Genomic DNA, 18562 nt, shown 5'->3' with positions numbered 1-18562 from the left:
CACAAGTTCAGGGAAGCTCCAGAACTTACAAGCATAGCATTCATCATCTCTTTTAGTGTTCTGTTTTTCCGTTCGACTACTCCATTAGACTCAGGAGAGTATGGTGGAGTAGTCTCATGAATAATGCCACTCTTGTCACAAAAGTCCTGGAAGGGGTTAGACTCATACTCTCCACCCCTCGTGGGCCGAAGTCTCTTAATCTTACAGTTAAGCTGGTTTTCAACTTCAGCTTTGTACTTGAGAAACATCTCACCTGCCTCATGCTTGTTTCTAAGTAAATATACCATGGTGTACCTAGGAAAGTCATCTATGAATGTAATATAATAAAACTTCCCCCTAGACATGGTACTTCCTGAATTCACCCAAACTGTATGAATAAGAGTTAGTAATCCAGTTTTATCTCTAGAAACAGTTCTGCAGGGTTTCTTCATGGCTTTAGTCTCAGCACATATCTCACATTTATCATTAGAAAAATCAGAAATATCAGACAATAAACCACATGCTTTCATCCTTTTCATATACTAAACATTCACATGTCCTAGTCTACCATGCCATATATTAAAAGAGTCAAGCAAATAAGCAGAAACAGATTCATTCTTATTAATAATAATGTTGTCAAGTACATTCAATATGAAAAGACCACTGTTATTACAATAACCTTTACCAACAAAACCCTCATTCTTTGTCAGAACAAACTTGTCACTCTCAAAAGTTACCTTGACGCCAACTTTTCCCAGTAATGACACAGAAATCAGATTCTGACGAATCTCAGGAACATGAAGAACATTACTAAGTGAAAGGGTTTCCCTCGGTTAACTTCAGGAAGAATCTTGCCCTGTTCCCTCAACAGAACAGACCTAGAGTCACCCATATAGACCTTTTCATCTTTCACTAGTATGTAGTCCGAGAAGGCTTCAACATCACCACGGGCGTGGCGGGTGGCACGGAATCTAGTACCCAGTTCTTCTTCCCGGTGGCCATGAACACTTGTGACACCACGAAAGGCAATAATATCATCTCCCTCAACTAGATTAGCATTGGGAGGATCATCGGTGTCTTTCTTGTATGCGCTTTGAAAAGCCCTATGTCGGGTTTACCACAAACATAACAATTTCCATTGCGATTACCACTCCTTTAAAAGAAGTGCCTTTGACCTTGAAATTCTTATTTTTTTGTTGTACTTACGCTTTTAGAGATTTTGTTAGATTTCTTTGGGATTACCTTCAATGATATTGGCTTTAGAATGGAATTCCTTAGACAACACCTCATCCCGAAGTCTTGTTCTTTTCCTCTATGTGAATGTGAATGATCACATCCTCAAGAGTCATCTCTTGCACGCTTATGCTTCATACTATTTTTATAGTGTTTCCAAGACTTCGGAGAGTTTCTCAATCAAACATCCAAAGAACAAAGGTTTGAGGGTAAATTAATACCCTCGGTTTTCAAATCATTAATCAAGACATGAAAATCATGGATTTGAGGCGTTACATCTATATCTCTCATATGAAACTTTAGAAAAGTCCCAATAACATATTTCTGAGTACCAACATCCTCTATTATGTATTTCTTGTTCAAACTCTCCCATATATCATGTGCATTCTTATTTGAACAATAAATATCAAAAATTTCATTGGACAAGGTACTCAAAATAGCATGACGACATACCTTATTCCCATTGAGCCAAGCAGCTTGATTTCTTTCGAAATCATTAGAACCCTCCATGGGTCTTTGTGATCGATTAGATACCTTGCATAGTTGAGTACATCTAGGGCTGTGAACACCCTTTCTCTCCATCGCTTGAAGTGTGAACCGTTGAAGGATTCAATCTTTGACACATTGGGTAAGTTGCGAGCATTCAGTAGAGGTGCAGCATCTCTCATAGACGAAGTAACTTCCATGACTCCAGAATTGGTTTCTTTGATCGGCGTGGTGTCAACAGGTGTAGACATCTTGTTCTTTCCTTAAGATTGTTGTAAGCAGATAAAAAAAAACAATAGAAGACAAGGACAGAATAATATGTAATAACCAAGGCGCAGATTAGGCTGTCCTTAAGGAAAGATTTCGCCCTTTCCAATGGTGCAGAAAGGCAACAGTGGCGTCTTCCTCACAGGATTCAATGGTTAACAGCAGCCTGACTTTGCACTAGAACAGACTACCCTCTAGAACAGCAATATAACTCTCTCTGGCGGCTGACAGGAAGAAGAGAAGAAGAATAGGTGTGAATCTCTGATCTGAGAAGTGGGATGAAGGTTTATAGAGTATTCACGATTTCTGGTTTTCTCTTGAATTGGATTCGCTGGTTTATAGAGGCGAAAGAATAAAGACGACTTTCGTCTCTCTCGATATATAGAAAGAAGAAGACGACTTATGTCTCTATCTATCGAGTTCTATCTCTCTCTGCCTCTGGATTCACAAAACCAATTCGAAGTAGAACTCTAGCTAGCCGAGCAATTGGTAATCCACTACCCACTAGACAACCCAAGCCCGAACCCGACACGACTCTGCTCGGTGCGGGGCGGGCGGGCGCGCGTGTGTGGCTTTGGGTGAGTCCTCCCTCCTAACACAAAAGCCTTTGTACCCTAAGGGCACGTCCTTATGTTGGAGGAATTTCTCTTATACCTCACTATTATACCTCACTTGCTAGTGGTGGTTCACCAATGTGGGACTAAACAACACACAAGTATTTTGAAATACTTATTGGAGATTCCAACAAATGGTACTGTCAAATGCTGCTAATTAAAGAATACTGCATGTTAAGGCTCAAAACGAAGATAAGATGGTGAAATGTACGTAGACAAGGACACGAACTATTGATAGGTAAGGTAGAATGTGATGAAGCCATGAAGTCAAGGAAGAGAAAAGGACCTGTATGAAGATGTCAATGAAGTGAAGTTGGTGAGCTACTAAATTATATTTGCATGCACAACAGAATGATTTACCTTTTTCAACACAAAGGAAAAGCTACATTCATTTTATGCTCTTAATAAACAAACTGGTACGTTTTGTAGTCTTATATATTATGTTGGTGAAGCTGCCACTAGTATCATATTAGGGAAGTTCCTTATTGTAGTGTCCTTGATTGGCTTCAACATAGCACTCATTGACCTCATATGAACAAACAAAAATGCAGGAAAGTTACTGCTTTCTCCTCAATGAAATACAAGTGTATGGTATTATATATTTATATGACTTGAGTGTCTCTTCATGGGCCCATTTCCTCTTCAGGAACAAGTTCGTCTAAGGAAAGTGTGGGAAAATTGCTTGGCAAAAAAGTTTGTTTGAAATTGGGCTAAGCTCCAAGAGAGACTAATTCAGCGCAAAAACTCAGTTTGCCCTAAAGCTTCCTAGTATAGCTCTTCAGTTGAGCGACAAATGTGCGTTTCATCAACCGTTTGGGTCACTTCACAAATTTGGTACATCTCTCATGTAAGGGAAGCCACAAAGGTTGGACTGTGTTGGTTTTCGCATTTGCTAGCAGTCCGAAGTTCGGAATATGTCGCTTACCTCAAAAACTCACTTCAGGAACTTAAGTTAAGATCAAATCATTATGGGCTTACAGGGCCCATAAACTGAACAAACGTTAGAACTTAGAAGTCCATATCGTCCAATGTCTGCGTTACGACTTTCTATTATATTAGTAACATTTTGAAAGTTGCACGAGGGTCAGCAGCTCGCGTCCTCATATACATGTCTACATCAGAGGCTTATCTGTGCACAATTATACACTCATGACTTATCTAGGAAAGCTGCTTTGGAACCATGGATGGCCCTTAGTTTCTGTGCCAAGGTCTAGAAAATGACTTCTGATGAAAGCTCCATCCCATGGTACCTAACTCAAATAGCTGAAATGGGTAAAATCTGCACGAGAACTAGTCTAAGAAAAAAGAACAGTGCAATGTAAGCTTAGATGTTCTTACTTCTAAGAAGCGTTTAAAGCTGCAAAGAAAAAGAAAAAAAACCACATAAGATGGAATGATAGATACTTGGCCTAAGTTACAAACCAAAGATATGAATGTGTGCAGTGATATACTCTCTTAGATTGGCTTGTGAGTACGATTCGGTGATAGATTTTGTAACATCTTCACAAGGGAATTAATATTATCTCTGCCTTATCAAAATTTACTGATATGGGAGGGATGTCCAAACGGGTATCCGACCCGGCCCGAATCCGACTTTTCGGGTTTTGAACGGGTATCGGGTTATCCGAATCCGGATCCGTTTTCAATGGGTCGGATTCGGAATCGGGTATTTTGTTAAGAAGTGTGACCAAACTCTATCCTAACCCTATATTTCGGATACTCATTGGGCTTGGGTTCGGATTTCGGGTAGGATAAAGCCCGGTATAAATGAAGAAAGAAAACAATAAAAAAATTTATTTGAAATATATATCTACATTTTATTCTTTCTTCGGCTATCCACTAATCCTTTAAACAAAATAAAATTTCCAATGAACTTGGAAGTAATTATCACCTATACTCGGACATAATTATTTTATATGATTTAAAAATATATAGACTCGGAATGAACTATAGACACATAATCACGTGCAAATACTGAAAAAATTGGAAATCCCAACATAAATTTTTTCATAATCCAATATATTAAATAACTCATCATTGTAAATATGAATGAGATCATAATCTAAATATTTATCTAACTCACTATTTTATATGAGATTAGTAGTATGCAATTGAAAGTTTGAAATTGGATTTGTGGTTCGATTTCGGTCTGGGTTCAGTTTCGGGTTTTTTAGCCCTTTTAACGGGTTTAGGGCTAAATTATCGGGTCGGACTCGGGTCGGTCCAGATTTAGAGAGTGTGACCAAACCCTATCCTATATATTTCGGTTTGGGTTCGGGTTTGGATTTTGTCGGATTCGGTGCGGGTAATTTGTTTGGGTTTTGGGTGGGTTTCGGGCAAGATGGACATCCCTATTATATAGTAGAACCTCTTATACGAGCCCGTTATATGAACTCTAAATAAACTCCACCACTAAAAGTGGATTTATAAGATGAATTGAGGGCTGGTTTTTTGTGAAAATAGTCTTCTCATAATAGAGAATCTCTCAACAAAAAATCAGCCCAAACGGAAATGTTTAATCTTGTCAAAAATTATTTTGAAATTTGAAAAATCTACACCATTAGATAATTTTATAACATTGCAAGCTAATTTTAATACATTTAGATATCTTTAAATGTGCTGATTTCATTTAAGGATGGTCTATATTGTGGAGAAAACATCTCCTCGAAAAATCAGTTTTTAATTTATTGTTTTTTATAATAGAGTTTTTTTAAAATTCGTATAAATAGAGTTCATATAAATAGAGTTCATATAACGGGCATACTTATTCTAAATTAGAATTAAGAATGAGTTTGATCATACTTAGACCAGGCCATGGCCTAGCTTATATATTGATATCACTAGCTTGCACCATCAAAAGAAAATTTGGGCATCACATGCTTTCGATCTGTTTGTTTATATATAATATATATGTTGATCAGTATATTGCTAATTAACGGCCTTTTGTATGTTACACTTCAAGGCACTAGCTAAGGGTGGGTTCATCAGGGCCCATTCGGCATTCAGCTAAGGTAAAACCATCAAACACAATATGATACGCAATCTCCGACCCTCCATTACTAAGTTTAGACGTTGTAATTAATTTGCAGTCCTAAAATAAATGATTCTGGTTAGAAGAAGCACTTGAAAAACATCTTTAATTAAGCTTAAGGTCTTGTAATTTTATTGTAATATATAGGTTGATCAAATAAGCTAGTTCAGCCGCCTCTTACATGTTAATAAAAAAATAATTAATTTTTGAGGGGTACCATAACTGGTCTGCTTTTGGATTTGCTTTCATTGGTCACTAGTTCGATTCCTCTCGAGATCATTGGCAAGGCAATATTTGGTCAAATTTCCAACAAAAGTTCTGAGATTAGTTAAGATGTGCGTAAGCTGGCCCAGGCACCCTGTTAGCAAAAAAAAACAAATATAATGATTATAATCTACCATTTAGAAACATGTTTATTTGTTTTTCATTTTCCAGTATATTAAGTTAGATACAAACGGAAAATGCAGTACGTCAGCAAAGTTGCATAGAAGACTCACAGTGGAGTATGGAAACAGCTTTGGAATCTTCAGAGTTCATACGAATATTAGAATATACAATACAAAATTTGGTGTAACTGCATGTGTAACCCATGCCCAATTACTGCTTAATATCCATTAAGGGAACCTTTTTAAACCATGTGTTTTGCACTTTTGCCTGCATGCTCTGCTCGTCTGATTAGATATAATCCTAGGAATCAACAAATAAACAAAATAAGCAAACTGGTAACAAGTTTATGTATGACGGTACAGTAAGTTTTTGTTATATACATGAATATAAAAAGCAGCTAAATTACAGAGATTCCTTGCATAACTGCATTTTGACTTGGCAAACGATTGGATGTTTTGGAGGGCTAAGATCATTTCGTAATAATATAGTGATGACTACAAGTTGCCGTACTGAGTGGCGTGTAACAGGGGATGAGTTTGTGTGGGGGAGATTGGGAATCATAAATTCATTATTTCTTTATTGAATTCAATTCAATGGTGTCCCTTTTAGATTCCATTTATTTTGACAATGGTTGACTAGCTATATATTTCCATGAATCTTTACTCATTCGTGTAAAGTATATTGGACACCCCCACTTGTAAACTTACAACAAAAAAGAAAAAAAAGAGAGAAGAAAAACTAAGTTGCCTGTGTGACCTCAACTAAGGTCTAGGGCCATAGACAAATTAGAATTTCAAATGATAATCAGAAAAATTAGTCAAGTACGACGGAAACAACTACGAATTGAGACTCTTAGTTCAACGTCCGAAGGTCATTTGATATTCTTGAATATATTGATTTTGTTATTTGAGTTTTCAATTGCTCGCATTTGATATATTTATTTTCTTTGTGTCTATATTTTTCATTTGCCTAATTGTCAATGTTTTTAATTGCAATTGATATGAGTTGCACTAGATCATATTACGGGACAATTTAAACAAATAAATATAATTAGAAAATTACTCTAGCTTTAGGTATAATGGTGAACATCTAATCCAATTTTCATTAATCTGGAATTGCTCCTTGAACTAATAGACAAATAAAGACACAAGAAACAATTTGTTCTGATGACATTTGTGCATAATTCAAACGCGATACCAAGTTGCACACTTGCACTTCGACTCTGTTATTTCCTCCATCGATCGATACACCATTTATGTTGCCATGCTATTCATCGCCATAGTATTTTTGCACGTAAGTGCCCTATTTGGAATTATAAGTTCTGATAACTGAAGGCTCATTGTTTTCAATACTTCAAACCACTGAAATTGAAGATTAGAACTGATAAAAGCAACATGATTTCAGATATAATGTGCTTGTTACTGTTACTTGCTGTTGTTAGTGGTTATTCATGTGGCAAATGCAGTTTATTTGAACCAATTGAGCTAAATTAGTATGTCTGATTTTTGGTGGAGTTAATGAGCCACCAAGGTTGGGCTTGTAGGGTCCTGTCTTGCACTTTAGTCAGATGTCTAACGACCCCTCTCTCAAAGTAGTCTTGACCATCTCATGATTGTGTAATATTTAGTCCATATCAAGGGAAGCGAGCGACTTAAACTGTCTACAATCACACAAATAAGCCCATCAAAATCCACTTAAATTTACTAAAAAACAAAACACCACTTAAATGATATATATGCACACTGATTAGATAAACTTGATAGAAAAAGCCCCACTAGTTAAACTTGTGACAAGAAAAGCATATCTTCATACAAGTCAAAGAACAAAAGATTACTGGAGCCGTGCCACCTAACACATAAGCTTCTTAGGGAGTCCATGTCAAGAAACACACAAGCTTCTAATTGGACTACTATGGAGTCTTTGGTGTTCTAATTACATATGTTAAGTCACCTCTTCTACTAGGGACCCAAATGGCTATTATTTTAGTGGAAGCTTCACTATGCTAGTGGAAGTTATGTTTGGGGAATGAATCCCCATTGGTAATCTGAATGGTAGGGTTCTAAGGGAATGGATCTTGGATTTTTTCGCCGTCCCTCAGACAGAACTAGTCCATTTATTTATTTGTTTTATCTTAAACATATAAACTAACTCACTACTTGATTGCTAATTAGCTTAGAATTTGAACATTAAGACTATACTAAGAAAACAATTACAGTCTCCCATATGAAGCATGTGTTTGAAAGCTCATTTGGACATAGAGAGTTCAAACCAAGAAATTACTTTGTTCTAGTTAAGTAAATTAACAATCCCCAATGAACAAGCGTGGTTAAGAACCCAGATAGCCCTACAAGATCCTAAACCTATGCTATCTAAACCCTTCCCAATGAGGGCATACGAATCCACAAAAACTTATATTAACCCATACATTCACTCAAAGCTATTAGATTCTAAGAACTTTACTAAAATGTGGAGAACCCCGAGAGCTTAAAATTGGGGGAATTGCCCTAGTTTCCTTAGAGGCCTAAGACAATGGTCTAGATTGAGCCAAAGTGAGCCTCAAAATTGTTCAACAAATCCTAGTACCCAGGCAATGAAAGTTATAACTTGGCAAACAAACTAACACATTGTTCCACAAGAAAGCAACAAACTATTACTTTGAGGGGAGATACACCACTAAAGTTAAGGTCAAGAACTTAGAAAAAATCTCTATATCTTCAAAACCTAGAAAACCAACATTGAACAACTCCAAATCCTACTTTCCCCCATGCAAAAATTCCCTCCAAAACATTCCCATAACAAACATAAAAAACATTTTCAACTTAAACACACCCCTTAAGACCACACTTAACTTGGTCTTTGTGTGTGTTTGCTTCTCAAGAAACTTAAAAACATTAAATACCAAAAAGAAAAAAACCCAAAACCCCCACAAACCAAATCTTTATCTTTATTTAACTTCTTTCCTACTACTTTGCCTTTCATGTGATTATGTGAATGAGAAGAAGAGTACAAGTTAGGTTCTTAGCTGATCATAGTCAAGGGACTCAAATCCTTGCTGACCTTGGGCAAGGGCAGGTGGGTGTTTTAAAGAAGAAAATATACATGGGCAGGTAATTTGGGCATGTGAGAGAAACAAAAATGAGGAATGGTCTGTTTTTTTTTCCGACCAATATATATAAGCAGCTTAAGTCCCATGTTTAAGCTTTAGTCTTGGTTTTTTTGTGTAAAAAAAGCCTTGAGAGTTTCTCTCTTGCACTTTATTCTGTGTCTTCAAATTCTAACACTTCTCTATGTACTAAAGAACGAGGAAAAAAAAAACTCTGCTGCATTGCATTGTCTTGTTCTAACTTGAAGAATCTCACACCACCTTTCTTCTTCCACGTTACACTTTCTTTCTTTCTTCTCTGTTTTGAATCTCTGCCTTCTCTTAAGTACTCTGAAGAGAAACAGAAGTAAATGTTTTTACATTTTTTGTTTAGAGACTTTTTGCTGCTGGGTTTTCTTGGATTCTTCTAACTGTGAAAGCAGTAACATAGAGAAGTACACATCTTTCTTTATCATTTCGTCACATTGAGTGGATAAATAGATAAAACTAAAGGAATTTGAGCATACCCCAGAGGTCCTTTTTGGCTCTTGTTTAAGATACTTGAGCTTATTCTCTTTGATCTTCTGGTCAGTTTGAAGAAGCCCCAGAGTTTTTTTTTTTTTTATAAGTGACTTTGGGCAATACCCTTTTGAAGAGAAATTAGGAAAGACTTAATCTTTATTGAAGTGAAGAGCTGTATGAAGAAGTAGGGGAACAATGAGAGATGAAAACTTGAAGAAAAAGCTCTCTTGGTCTAAAAGTCTTGTTAGGAAATGGTTCAATATCAAGAGCAAATCTGAAGAATTTCATGCAGATGATGTTTATGAAGGTTAGTGTCTTCATTTCAGAGAGAAAATTTGGTTATTTTTATTTTTGTAGTGGTTGAAGACTTGATTTGAGGTTCTGTAGGTAATTCCAGTTAGAATTCTTTTCTTTGTTTATGATTTATGGTAGCATTAAGAAATGTGGGATTAGGTGCATTCTAGGTGATTGTAATCATGGCTTTAACAACTTGATGGAATTTTGTTTTTTAGGTGGAGGTGGAGAATGGAGGAACAGCTACACTGTGGTGGAGACATGCACAGTCAAGAAAAGTAGAACAGGTATAATTAGACTAGCATTGAAATTGATTTGGACTACATGCACATTATAAAACATGTATAAGAGACTTGTGATTTCTTTCCCTTTGATTTTTAAACTTTGTTCCTCTAATTCCTCTGTTGTACAGAAAGATATAACAAGAGGACCTCTGATCGAGTTCGCCGAGGGAAGATTGAACCAGATGCAGCTCAAGCTACAGATGTACATAATTACAGGTATATTGTGTTCTTCTTTCATTCTGATTTTGTTTAGTTTTGGAGATTTTTTTATTACCTTTTGTTTTTTTGGGGGGATTGTAGTATATTTGTTGCTACATGGAATGTGGGTGGAAAGTCTCCACCAAATTATTTAAACCTTGAAGATTGGCTTCATACTTCACCTCCAGCAGATATTTATGTTCTAGGGTATGTTTTTTATTATTCATTTTTGTTTTACCATGCAATTTCTTCATCCTTGCAATAAGCACAAGGCTTAAAGAAGTCCTCCTTTTTCCAGATTTCAGGAAATTGTTCCTTTGAATGCTGGAAATGTTTTGGGATCAGAAGACAATGCGCCGGCCAGAAAATGGATGGATCTTATTCGAAAAACACTAAACAATCTCCCTGGCGCAAGTGGAGGTGGGGGCTATCAGACGCCATCTCCTGTTCCTGATCCAGTCTGTGAATTGGATGCTGATTTTGAAGGATCAACAAGGCAGAAGTCGTCTTCTTTCTTCCATCGCCGATCATTTCAGTCCTTGAGTCGGAGTTTGAGAATGGACAGTGACTTGTCGTTTCCACAACCTCGTCTTGATAGGCGATACAGTGTTTGTGATCGGGTTATTCTCGGTCCCAGACCAAGCGATTGTGACCCCAATTACAGGTGGGGATCATCTGATGATGAGAGTGGGCCTGGAGATTCACCAAGTACTGTTGTATTCTCGCCAATGTGTTATGGTGGATCAACTTCCATGGAGGACAGAGAGAGGTCCTCAGGACACTCAAGGTACAGCATGGTTGCCAGTAAGCAGATGGTTGGAATATTTCTCACGGTGTGGGTACGAAGCGATCTAACAGATGCTGCTCGAAACATTAAAGTATCTTGTGTTGGTAGAGGACTAATGGGATATCTAGGAAATAAGGTACTTTGTTTAAATGAATTTCAAGAGTCTTGTATGGTGTGAGAATGTTCTGAGGGGATATTACTTTAGAATTTTCAGAACCAACTACGAAGAACTAAGCAAATGTTGCGGCTTTACACTTGATTTTGCAGGGCTCCATCTCAATCAGTATGTCCTTGCACCAGACGAGCTTTTGTTTTGTGTGTAGTCATTTAACATCAGGACAGAAGGAAGGAGATGAGCTGCGAAGAAACTCTGATGTCTTGGAGATACTAAGAAAGACAAGGTTTCCACGTGTTCATGGACGAGGGGATGTGAAATCTCCTGAAACAATTCTTGAGCATGAGTAAGGCTTCTTCCACAATTTGGTAATCAGTACTTCTGTAGTTTAAATGTTCTTGTGGTCAGAGCCCTAATAGAATTTCTGTTCCTGAATACTTATCGCAATTGGGTTTGGCTTTCATATATTAACTGGTGTATCTCTTGGTCCAGTCGGATAATATGGCTTGGAGATTTGAATTATAGGATTGCCCTCTCTTATCGTTCTGCAAAAGCACTTGTTGAGATGCACAATTGGAGGGCGTTGCTGCAAAATGATCAGGCAAGTTATACATGCTGTCTTACTGAAGACCCCTTCTTCCTCTATTTCATTTTTAGATTTATAGCACTTTTTTTTTCCTACTTCTGGAACTTGTAAATCTGAAGTTTGGGTTTGATATATTGGCAGCTACGGATAGAACAGAAGCGGGGTCGTGTCTTTGGGGGATGGAGTGAAGGAAGAATATATTTTCCACCCACATACAAATATTCAAATAATTCAGACCGATATGCAGGGGATGATATGCATTCTAAAGAGAAGAGAAGGACGCCTGCATGGTAAGATACTTGCCACTTAAAACACACTCCAGGGATAGATTCACTTGGATTTTCAATATAAATTCATGAGTGAAATGCTTTGGAAACTGATTTAGCTATTTCCTTGTGCGAGAAGGTGTGATCGTATTTTGTGGTATGGAAGAGGTCTCCATCAGTTATCATACGTGCGTGGAGAGTCGAGATTCTCAGATCATAGACCAGTTTACAGTATTTTCTCAGCAGAGGTTGAATCAATCAATCGCGGACGGAATAAGAAAAACATGACTTGCTCTAGCTCCCGGGTAGAGGTTGAGGAATTGTTGCCCTACTATACGCACGGATACGCTGATCTAAATTTCTTCTAGAGATGGGACAGCTTTATTTAAGTATGTTCTTAACTTCTCTCCCTCTCTACCTTATTGCTATTGAATTTTTAGTGTTAATTGTATTAACTATTTCTGTTCTTGGTGGATAAGAAACCATGCAATTTCAGGTGGAGAAACTCATTATTTTGAGTCCTGGAAGGCATTGGTTGTACTGATTCCAGTGGATGGTACATTAATTCCATAGTTTTAAGGATATTCTATACGGTATGGACTTCAACAGGAATATAATAATAATGAAGCTATATATATATATATATGGGGGTGGTGGAAATAAATTAAAAAAAAATAAATATATATATATATATATATATATATATATATATATATATATATATATATTTTTTTTTTTTTTTTTTTCCCCTCTGTTTTGTTGAGTTAGTTATGCTCCTCCGTATTCATAATTGTTGGTATTAGCAGGTATGCCACACAAGTCCAGAGTCCCTTGAAATAGATCCTCCTTCAGCTAACAGGTGACAACCAATTTCTCTTTACTGCTGATTTCTGTTCTTATTTTTGTTTTGTTGTTGTATCCTTTGGTGGGTAGCTAGCAACCGCTACCTTAATAAGGTAGCTTTCGGGTTCAAACAAGATAGATCCCACAGTTCACTCTATTTGAATCTATAACAAGTCACAAGTTTGGATTGCTATGGCAAATTTCGGATGTTGGTTATTTTAGTCATCTTTCCAATGCTTCTCTCTCAAATAGAAATAGAAGAAAATTCTGTTGTAGATGTCATTTTCTTCTCAATGTGCTCATTACTTGCTTGTATCTTTTTATGGAGTTAATGGTCCCAATCTCTTGTTTGTCTCTATTCTTAAATGTTAATGGTCCTTGACTGCAGGTTGTAAAAAAAAACCCTACCTCAAAGACTGATAGAGACCTTGAGCTAAAAAGGAATTGTCTTCTTTCCTTCTCCTTTTCGTAGTTACTCAAAATGGTGGGCTTGTAATCCTTGAATCACACCTTCTTTACCTTCGGCTTAACAGTCCCACCTTACTTCTTTTTTACCTCGTCTGGACACGTACATATTTCACTTTTCAATTACCAACCCCATACATTGCAGCTCAGAAATAGTTTCATAAGCAAAAGTCCCTAGTTTGCAAATAATCATTCAGTTTGGTTGCCTTATTCAATTAACCAGTTGAAGAATCCTGCCCTCTTCATGAAGGTAAGAAAAGGTTGTGAATTTCCTAGTGTGTAACTTATGATAATAATAATAACACTTGCATCATTACAACAATTTTTCTTGGCCATGCAGGATGACCTAGCAAGACCTATCAACTGGATTATTTATTCATTTGGTGTCCAAATCATTCTTTCTGTAAAGAATCTGGTTAGTCAATAATTTGTTATAAACTGAGAAGATGTAGGTTGAGAATAAGGATATGGACATGTCTCTTTTTTGTTGTAATTATCACAAAGAGAAGATGCAGTTGTACTATTATTTAAAGAGAAAAGCAAGCTAGTTATGATAGATCTGAGATACTCTTTTTTGCTCTGATACACCTATGATTTTGCTGTGAAAAAATTATTTTAGCTTGATTATTCTCTCCACTACTCAATTGTTCCTCCTCCTTTGTCATGCTTGAAATATAAAAGCTGAGTGATAGGAAAGAACACAAAAGAGCTCATAGGTATGACAGGGACTCATTATGTTGCAGAATCTTTAAGCAGAGAAAGAAATAGGAATTATCTTCAACTCATCTCCTCTACTAAACCTATAATGAGCAGTAGAGGGCTTGTTTACCATATATCCAACATTTAGATGTTATCTTAAGGATCTAGCTCCTAACGACCCGTGTTCAGCTCATTATTATCCAATTAACTGTAATATGAACAAATTTGTGCAAGAATTGTAAGTTCACTTCCAAGAGACCAGTGAAGTACAAAAGTGAGGTTAACCTTCTTGACTTTATTTTAAGGGCACGTTATTCATCGCCAAACACTCAAAAAACATTTTTGTTCCTGATAACTTCAAATCATTGGCCATGGAACACGTGTCATTTAACAGGTGGGTGATATTTTCTAGGTAAGAAGAAACAAAAACATTGTTTTCACCACAATTTATAGGTCAACCTATACACCACCTGTAATTTCCAAGTGGACATCGGCTTAGTAATGAAAAATGGACCAAAAATATGATAGAGACATAGAGTAAACTAAAGCATACAATGATACAACCAAATATGAAGTTGATTGATATCCAATTGACGCTAAAAAAAAGGATGTTGCAATTTTTTATAAATTATGCAACAATTCCAAAACAAACAAACAAAAAAGAGTTAACAAAATGAACTAGTGAACGGAAAGCCTGAAACTTATTACGCAATATCAATGGCATAATCCGATCATACTCCGTAATTTCTTTTTCAATAAAAGAAAGGAACTCCTTAGTAACACTTTAGTCATGCTCTAAACGCCAAGCTGCACACCATTGATCGTGCAACTATGCGCATTTGATCAAATATAAATTTAAGCTTTAGGATTGATTGTGCACAACTCAGTAGTGTAAGCTAGATAAATGACAGTCACCTTCACCATAGGGAAATTGGTAACAAATTAACATGGATGGGACTTGGCAAACGGTAAGTCCAAGAAAGTAACAGCAAAGTCCAGATGTGATGTGAACAGCGGTCTCGAGTCACGGCAGTAAAAGAAAGTGGAAGTTAAAAACAGCAACAGAAAAAGCAGCAGCAGCTAGCAGTAAAAGAGAAGTGTTGCTGTTCGGTACCGGTTAAAAAGCATGTCTCCGTATTCCTTCTTTTCTTAGCATTCTGTGTACATCAAAAACTAGACTTAAGCAGTCTATAAACTTTTGTTACACCGTTTTTATCTAAGTTTCTTACACTGATATGACTGCTGGTAATTCGTGTTTTCTGGTGTCCAACAAATAGGTAGCAAACCTTAATAATATGTTTGATTTTAACATCAAACTGAGCAACTAGCCACTCAAACCAAAATGATTACATGATTTGCACATTTTTTAACACGTACGATTGTAAGTAACTAATGTTCGTAAAAGAGTGAATTATTTATGTGTGTTTTGACGGTTGTTTAAAGACCAAACTATCGAATTCGGACAATATATCGTGTACTCTTAAAAACAAGATATATTATATATATCAAAAATATCAGAAATATCTATTTTGTTATTGACCAGTCAAAATTTTGTTTTGTATGTCGATATATAAAAAAATATAAAAAATATCGTCAACTATATAATAAATATCGTCGATATATTAATAAAAATTGATCAAAATCAACAATTTATATCATATATATCGATCGATATATATAAAATTGTGATATATATCAGCAAAAAAATATTCAATATTCGGTGGAGATATATCAAATATTTTCATCTCGTATGCCCAAAAATTAAGATATATCAACAATATCTCAGATATTTTAGTGATATTTTGGGCCTTGATTTGAATTGCAATTGCTAACAAAAAGAAATACCCTTTCCTTTTCTATGAGCAATTACTGAAGGAAAACTAGTTAGTGCTCAAAGAAGTATTGTTACTTCACTTCCTTGGGAGTTGCCAAAAAGAAAGTGTTGTTCCTTGAGAGAGATATAATTAAATTTTGATTTTGGCCTATGGACTATGGTTATACCTAAAGTTTTTTTTTTTTTTTTTTCCGAAAATCCAATTTTTTCGATTTCCGATCCGATATTTTTTCGAATTTGATAATGATATTTGTATTTTGATATCTGAAATTTCGATATCTGATTTTTAAGAAAAATAATTGAATGGAAATTGGATGTGTTTTCAAAATCCGATCCGATTTCCGATTAATTTCCAATTTTTTAACATATAGCGGTCGATTTCATATAGTTACTAAATTAAAATTACATATAGTTTACAAACCAAATAAAAACTCTAAAGAAGTAGAACATTTTCTCTCACACAATTTCAAGAAATCAATATTGTCATTCTAGTACATATCTCAATTTATCTCATATTCTTATTTACTAAATTAATGCATTAACATGAAGAAAACTTTTGCTGAATGAACGTGTTAAAAGGTCTAAGTTGTTTATTGAATTAATACATTTCAAAATGATTGTTAAATGAATGTATTAATTGGATAAAAAAATGATTATTCTAAAAGAGAATCCGATTATATAATTCAAATTTCTAATTTATTTCTATATTTTGCGGATTCCAAAATTTCTAAAAAAATTTCAATTTTCCAAACTTTCCGAATTCGGAAAAAAATTTGTTATCCGAAAAATAATTGGATCGGATTTGGAAAGGATATTGCCATCCGGAAAAAATTGAATTTTTTTCCGAAAACCCTTTATCGATCCAATCCAAAATCACCCCTAATTATACCACGCTTAATTTTTTGCGTGGCAATTACGGAAGGATGAATTAAAACATCAAATGTCACAAATGACTGTTTAAATGGGAGCTGTTGTTAGCAATTAATTAGTGCGAATATATATAAGCAGATTCTGCATGCTCAGCAGAAAAGAGGCTAAAATGAAGCGGGGAGTCGACCAATACACAATAGGGGGAATAGATCATCTGGAACTATGATTGCAACTTTGCAAGGAGGATTATAAAAGAGAAAAAACAACGCATTATCTAAAACAATTCCAAATATAAGGTGTTCCCAAGTATAAATTGGAACCTTATTTTGAATTCTTTGAGGTTGTTTTCACAATGGCACATTAAGGGGACAAAGAATCTAGTCTTGTGATGAAGGCTGAACAGGGTGGCACACTGGCACTTTGGTTTCCGTTATCTCAAGCAAAGCAATGCACTTTTTAGATGACACAGATACTCCTGGCTCGTTTACCCAAATTCAACCAACATAGATACTGTTTGACCACTTATATTGTACACAAATCATCACTTTTCTTACCTTAATTTCTCCTAATCTTTATTATCGAAAAAAAAAATCTCCTAATCTTCTTCCCCAATCTTATATTATCCTTAACACAGTTTTTTTTGCTGGAACCTTAACACAAAGTTGAATCCAAAGTTTATACACTAACAAATCAACATATATATGGTTTTATCATCTAGCCAGGACTGCTATATTAAGATGCATTGGCGTTCAAGCTTAATACTACACTTTGCCCCACTTTGGTCGGTGCACTAAGCTTAAACGATCTTTACATTAGGTAAATTACTACATTGAATAATAAATTTATAACAGTAGTCTTGTTCAAAATATCATTAAGCAATTTAAGCATAAAAAAAAGGTTAATTAGTATTATTCCCAACTAGATGAGTCAATTAGAATTTCTCTTTTACTAGATGGGGGAAATTAGGATCTTCCATCTAAATACACACAAGAAAAAAATCTTTTTTTTATGTGTCTTTGGAAAAGAGACTCTAGTGGAAAGAAAATTCTAATTAGCTCGTCAATAATGTTTGTTAACCCTAAAAAAAAATGGTAAAGTACTCTTTTTTCAGAGAATAAACTCTTTCGTTAAACACAAAGCTGTCGAGAAACTTCCTTATATTTGGGTTATCCACTTATCCTGACATTGTTCAATGCAGGTTTTACGAGATATAATATATGTCGCGCAAAACATCATTATGTGGCGCTAAAAGTATGTAGTCATTTCAGTCAAATGTAATATTATTTTATCCCACCCACTGACTTACTAAAAGGCTAGCTTGTTGTTTCGTCATATGCTTCTTAAATCTTAAGAACGAAATATAGCGCCGACTGCCCATCAATCGATTTTATGAGTCATGACTAATTAACGAGTCTTTAAATGAGGCCGGTGAATCACCTTCCATTATACAAAAACTCGGTATAATTTAGTAATCGTTTATTTTTTCAGCCTCTAAATGCTAAACGCTGAATAATAAATTGGCTCACCTTCTGAGTGCGGAATACTGAATTCTGAAAACCTGTTTGGTTTTTAGTTTGATGAACCTATAAATACATTTCAGGTGGACTATTTTCTAAATGATGTATTTATATTATTATTATTATTATTATTTTGCATTACTAGCTTTTGATGTCCCGGATGGAGATATTTCGATAATAAAAAGAAATTACTTATTCAAAAT

At 35.5% G+C, this 18562-nt stretch overlaps 1 protein-coding gene across 4 annotated transcripts; it reads left to right on the top strand.

The window, feature by feature from the left end:
- The first annotated feature begins 9200 nt into the window (after window positions 1-9200).
- Window positions 9201-13995, top strand: LOC147518258 (type IV inositol polyphosphate 5-phosphatase 7-like). Of its 4 annotated transcripts, none has more exons than XM_086590148.1 (13): window positions 9201-9908; window positions 10114-10182; window positions 10308-10395; window positions 10480-10584; window positions 10676-11300; window positions 11432-11625; window positions 11772-11880; window positions 12007-12155; window positions 12271-12520; window positions 12611-12724; window positions 12938-12990; window positions 13363-13689; window positions 13780-13995. In XM_086590148.1, the coding sequence occupies exons 1-9, from the start codon at window positions 9797-9799 to the stop codon at window positions 12497-12499; spliced, it is 1680 nt and encodes a 559-aa protein (XP_086446274.1). In that variant the 5' UTR covers window positions 9201-9796; the 3' UTR covers window positions 12500-12520; window positions 12611-12724; window positions 12938-12990; window positions 13363-13689; window positions 13780-13995. The 4 variants fall into 4 exon arrangements, with proteins under 4 accessions (XP_086446274.1, XP_086446276.1, XP_086446275.1 ...); XM_086590150.1 differs by having other exon boundaries at window positions 9322-9908; window positions 12628-12724; XM_086590149.1 differs by having other exon boundaries at window positions 9322-9908; window positions 12935-12990.
- Window positions 13996-18562: the final 4567 nt, after the last annotated feature.

This window comes from Coptis chinensis, chromosome 2 (genome assembly GCF_015680905.1).
Source record: "Coptis chinensis isolate HL-2020 chromosome 2, ASM1568090v1, whole genome shotgun sequence".
Taxonomy (NCBI): Eukaryota; Viridiplantae; Streptophyta; class Magnoliopsida; order Ranunculales; family Ranunculaceae; genus Coptis; species Coptis chinensis.
Note: the sequence above shows the minus strand (reverse complement) of the source record. Positions and strands in the feature narration are given on the sequence as shown.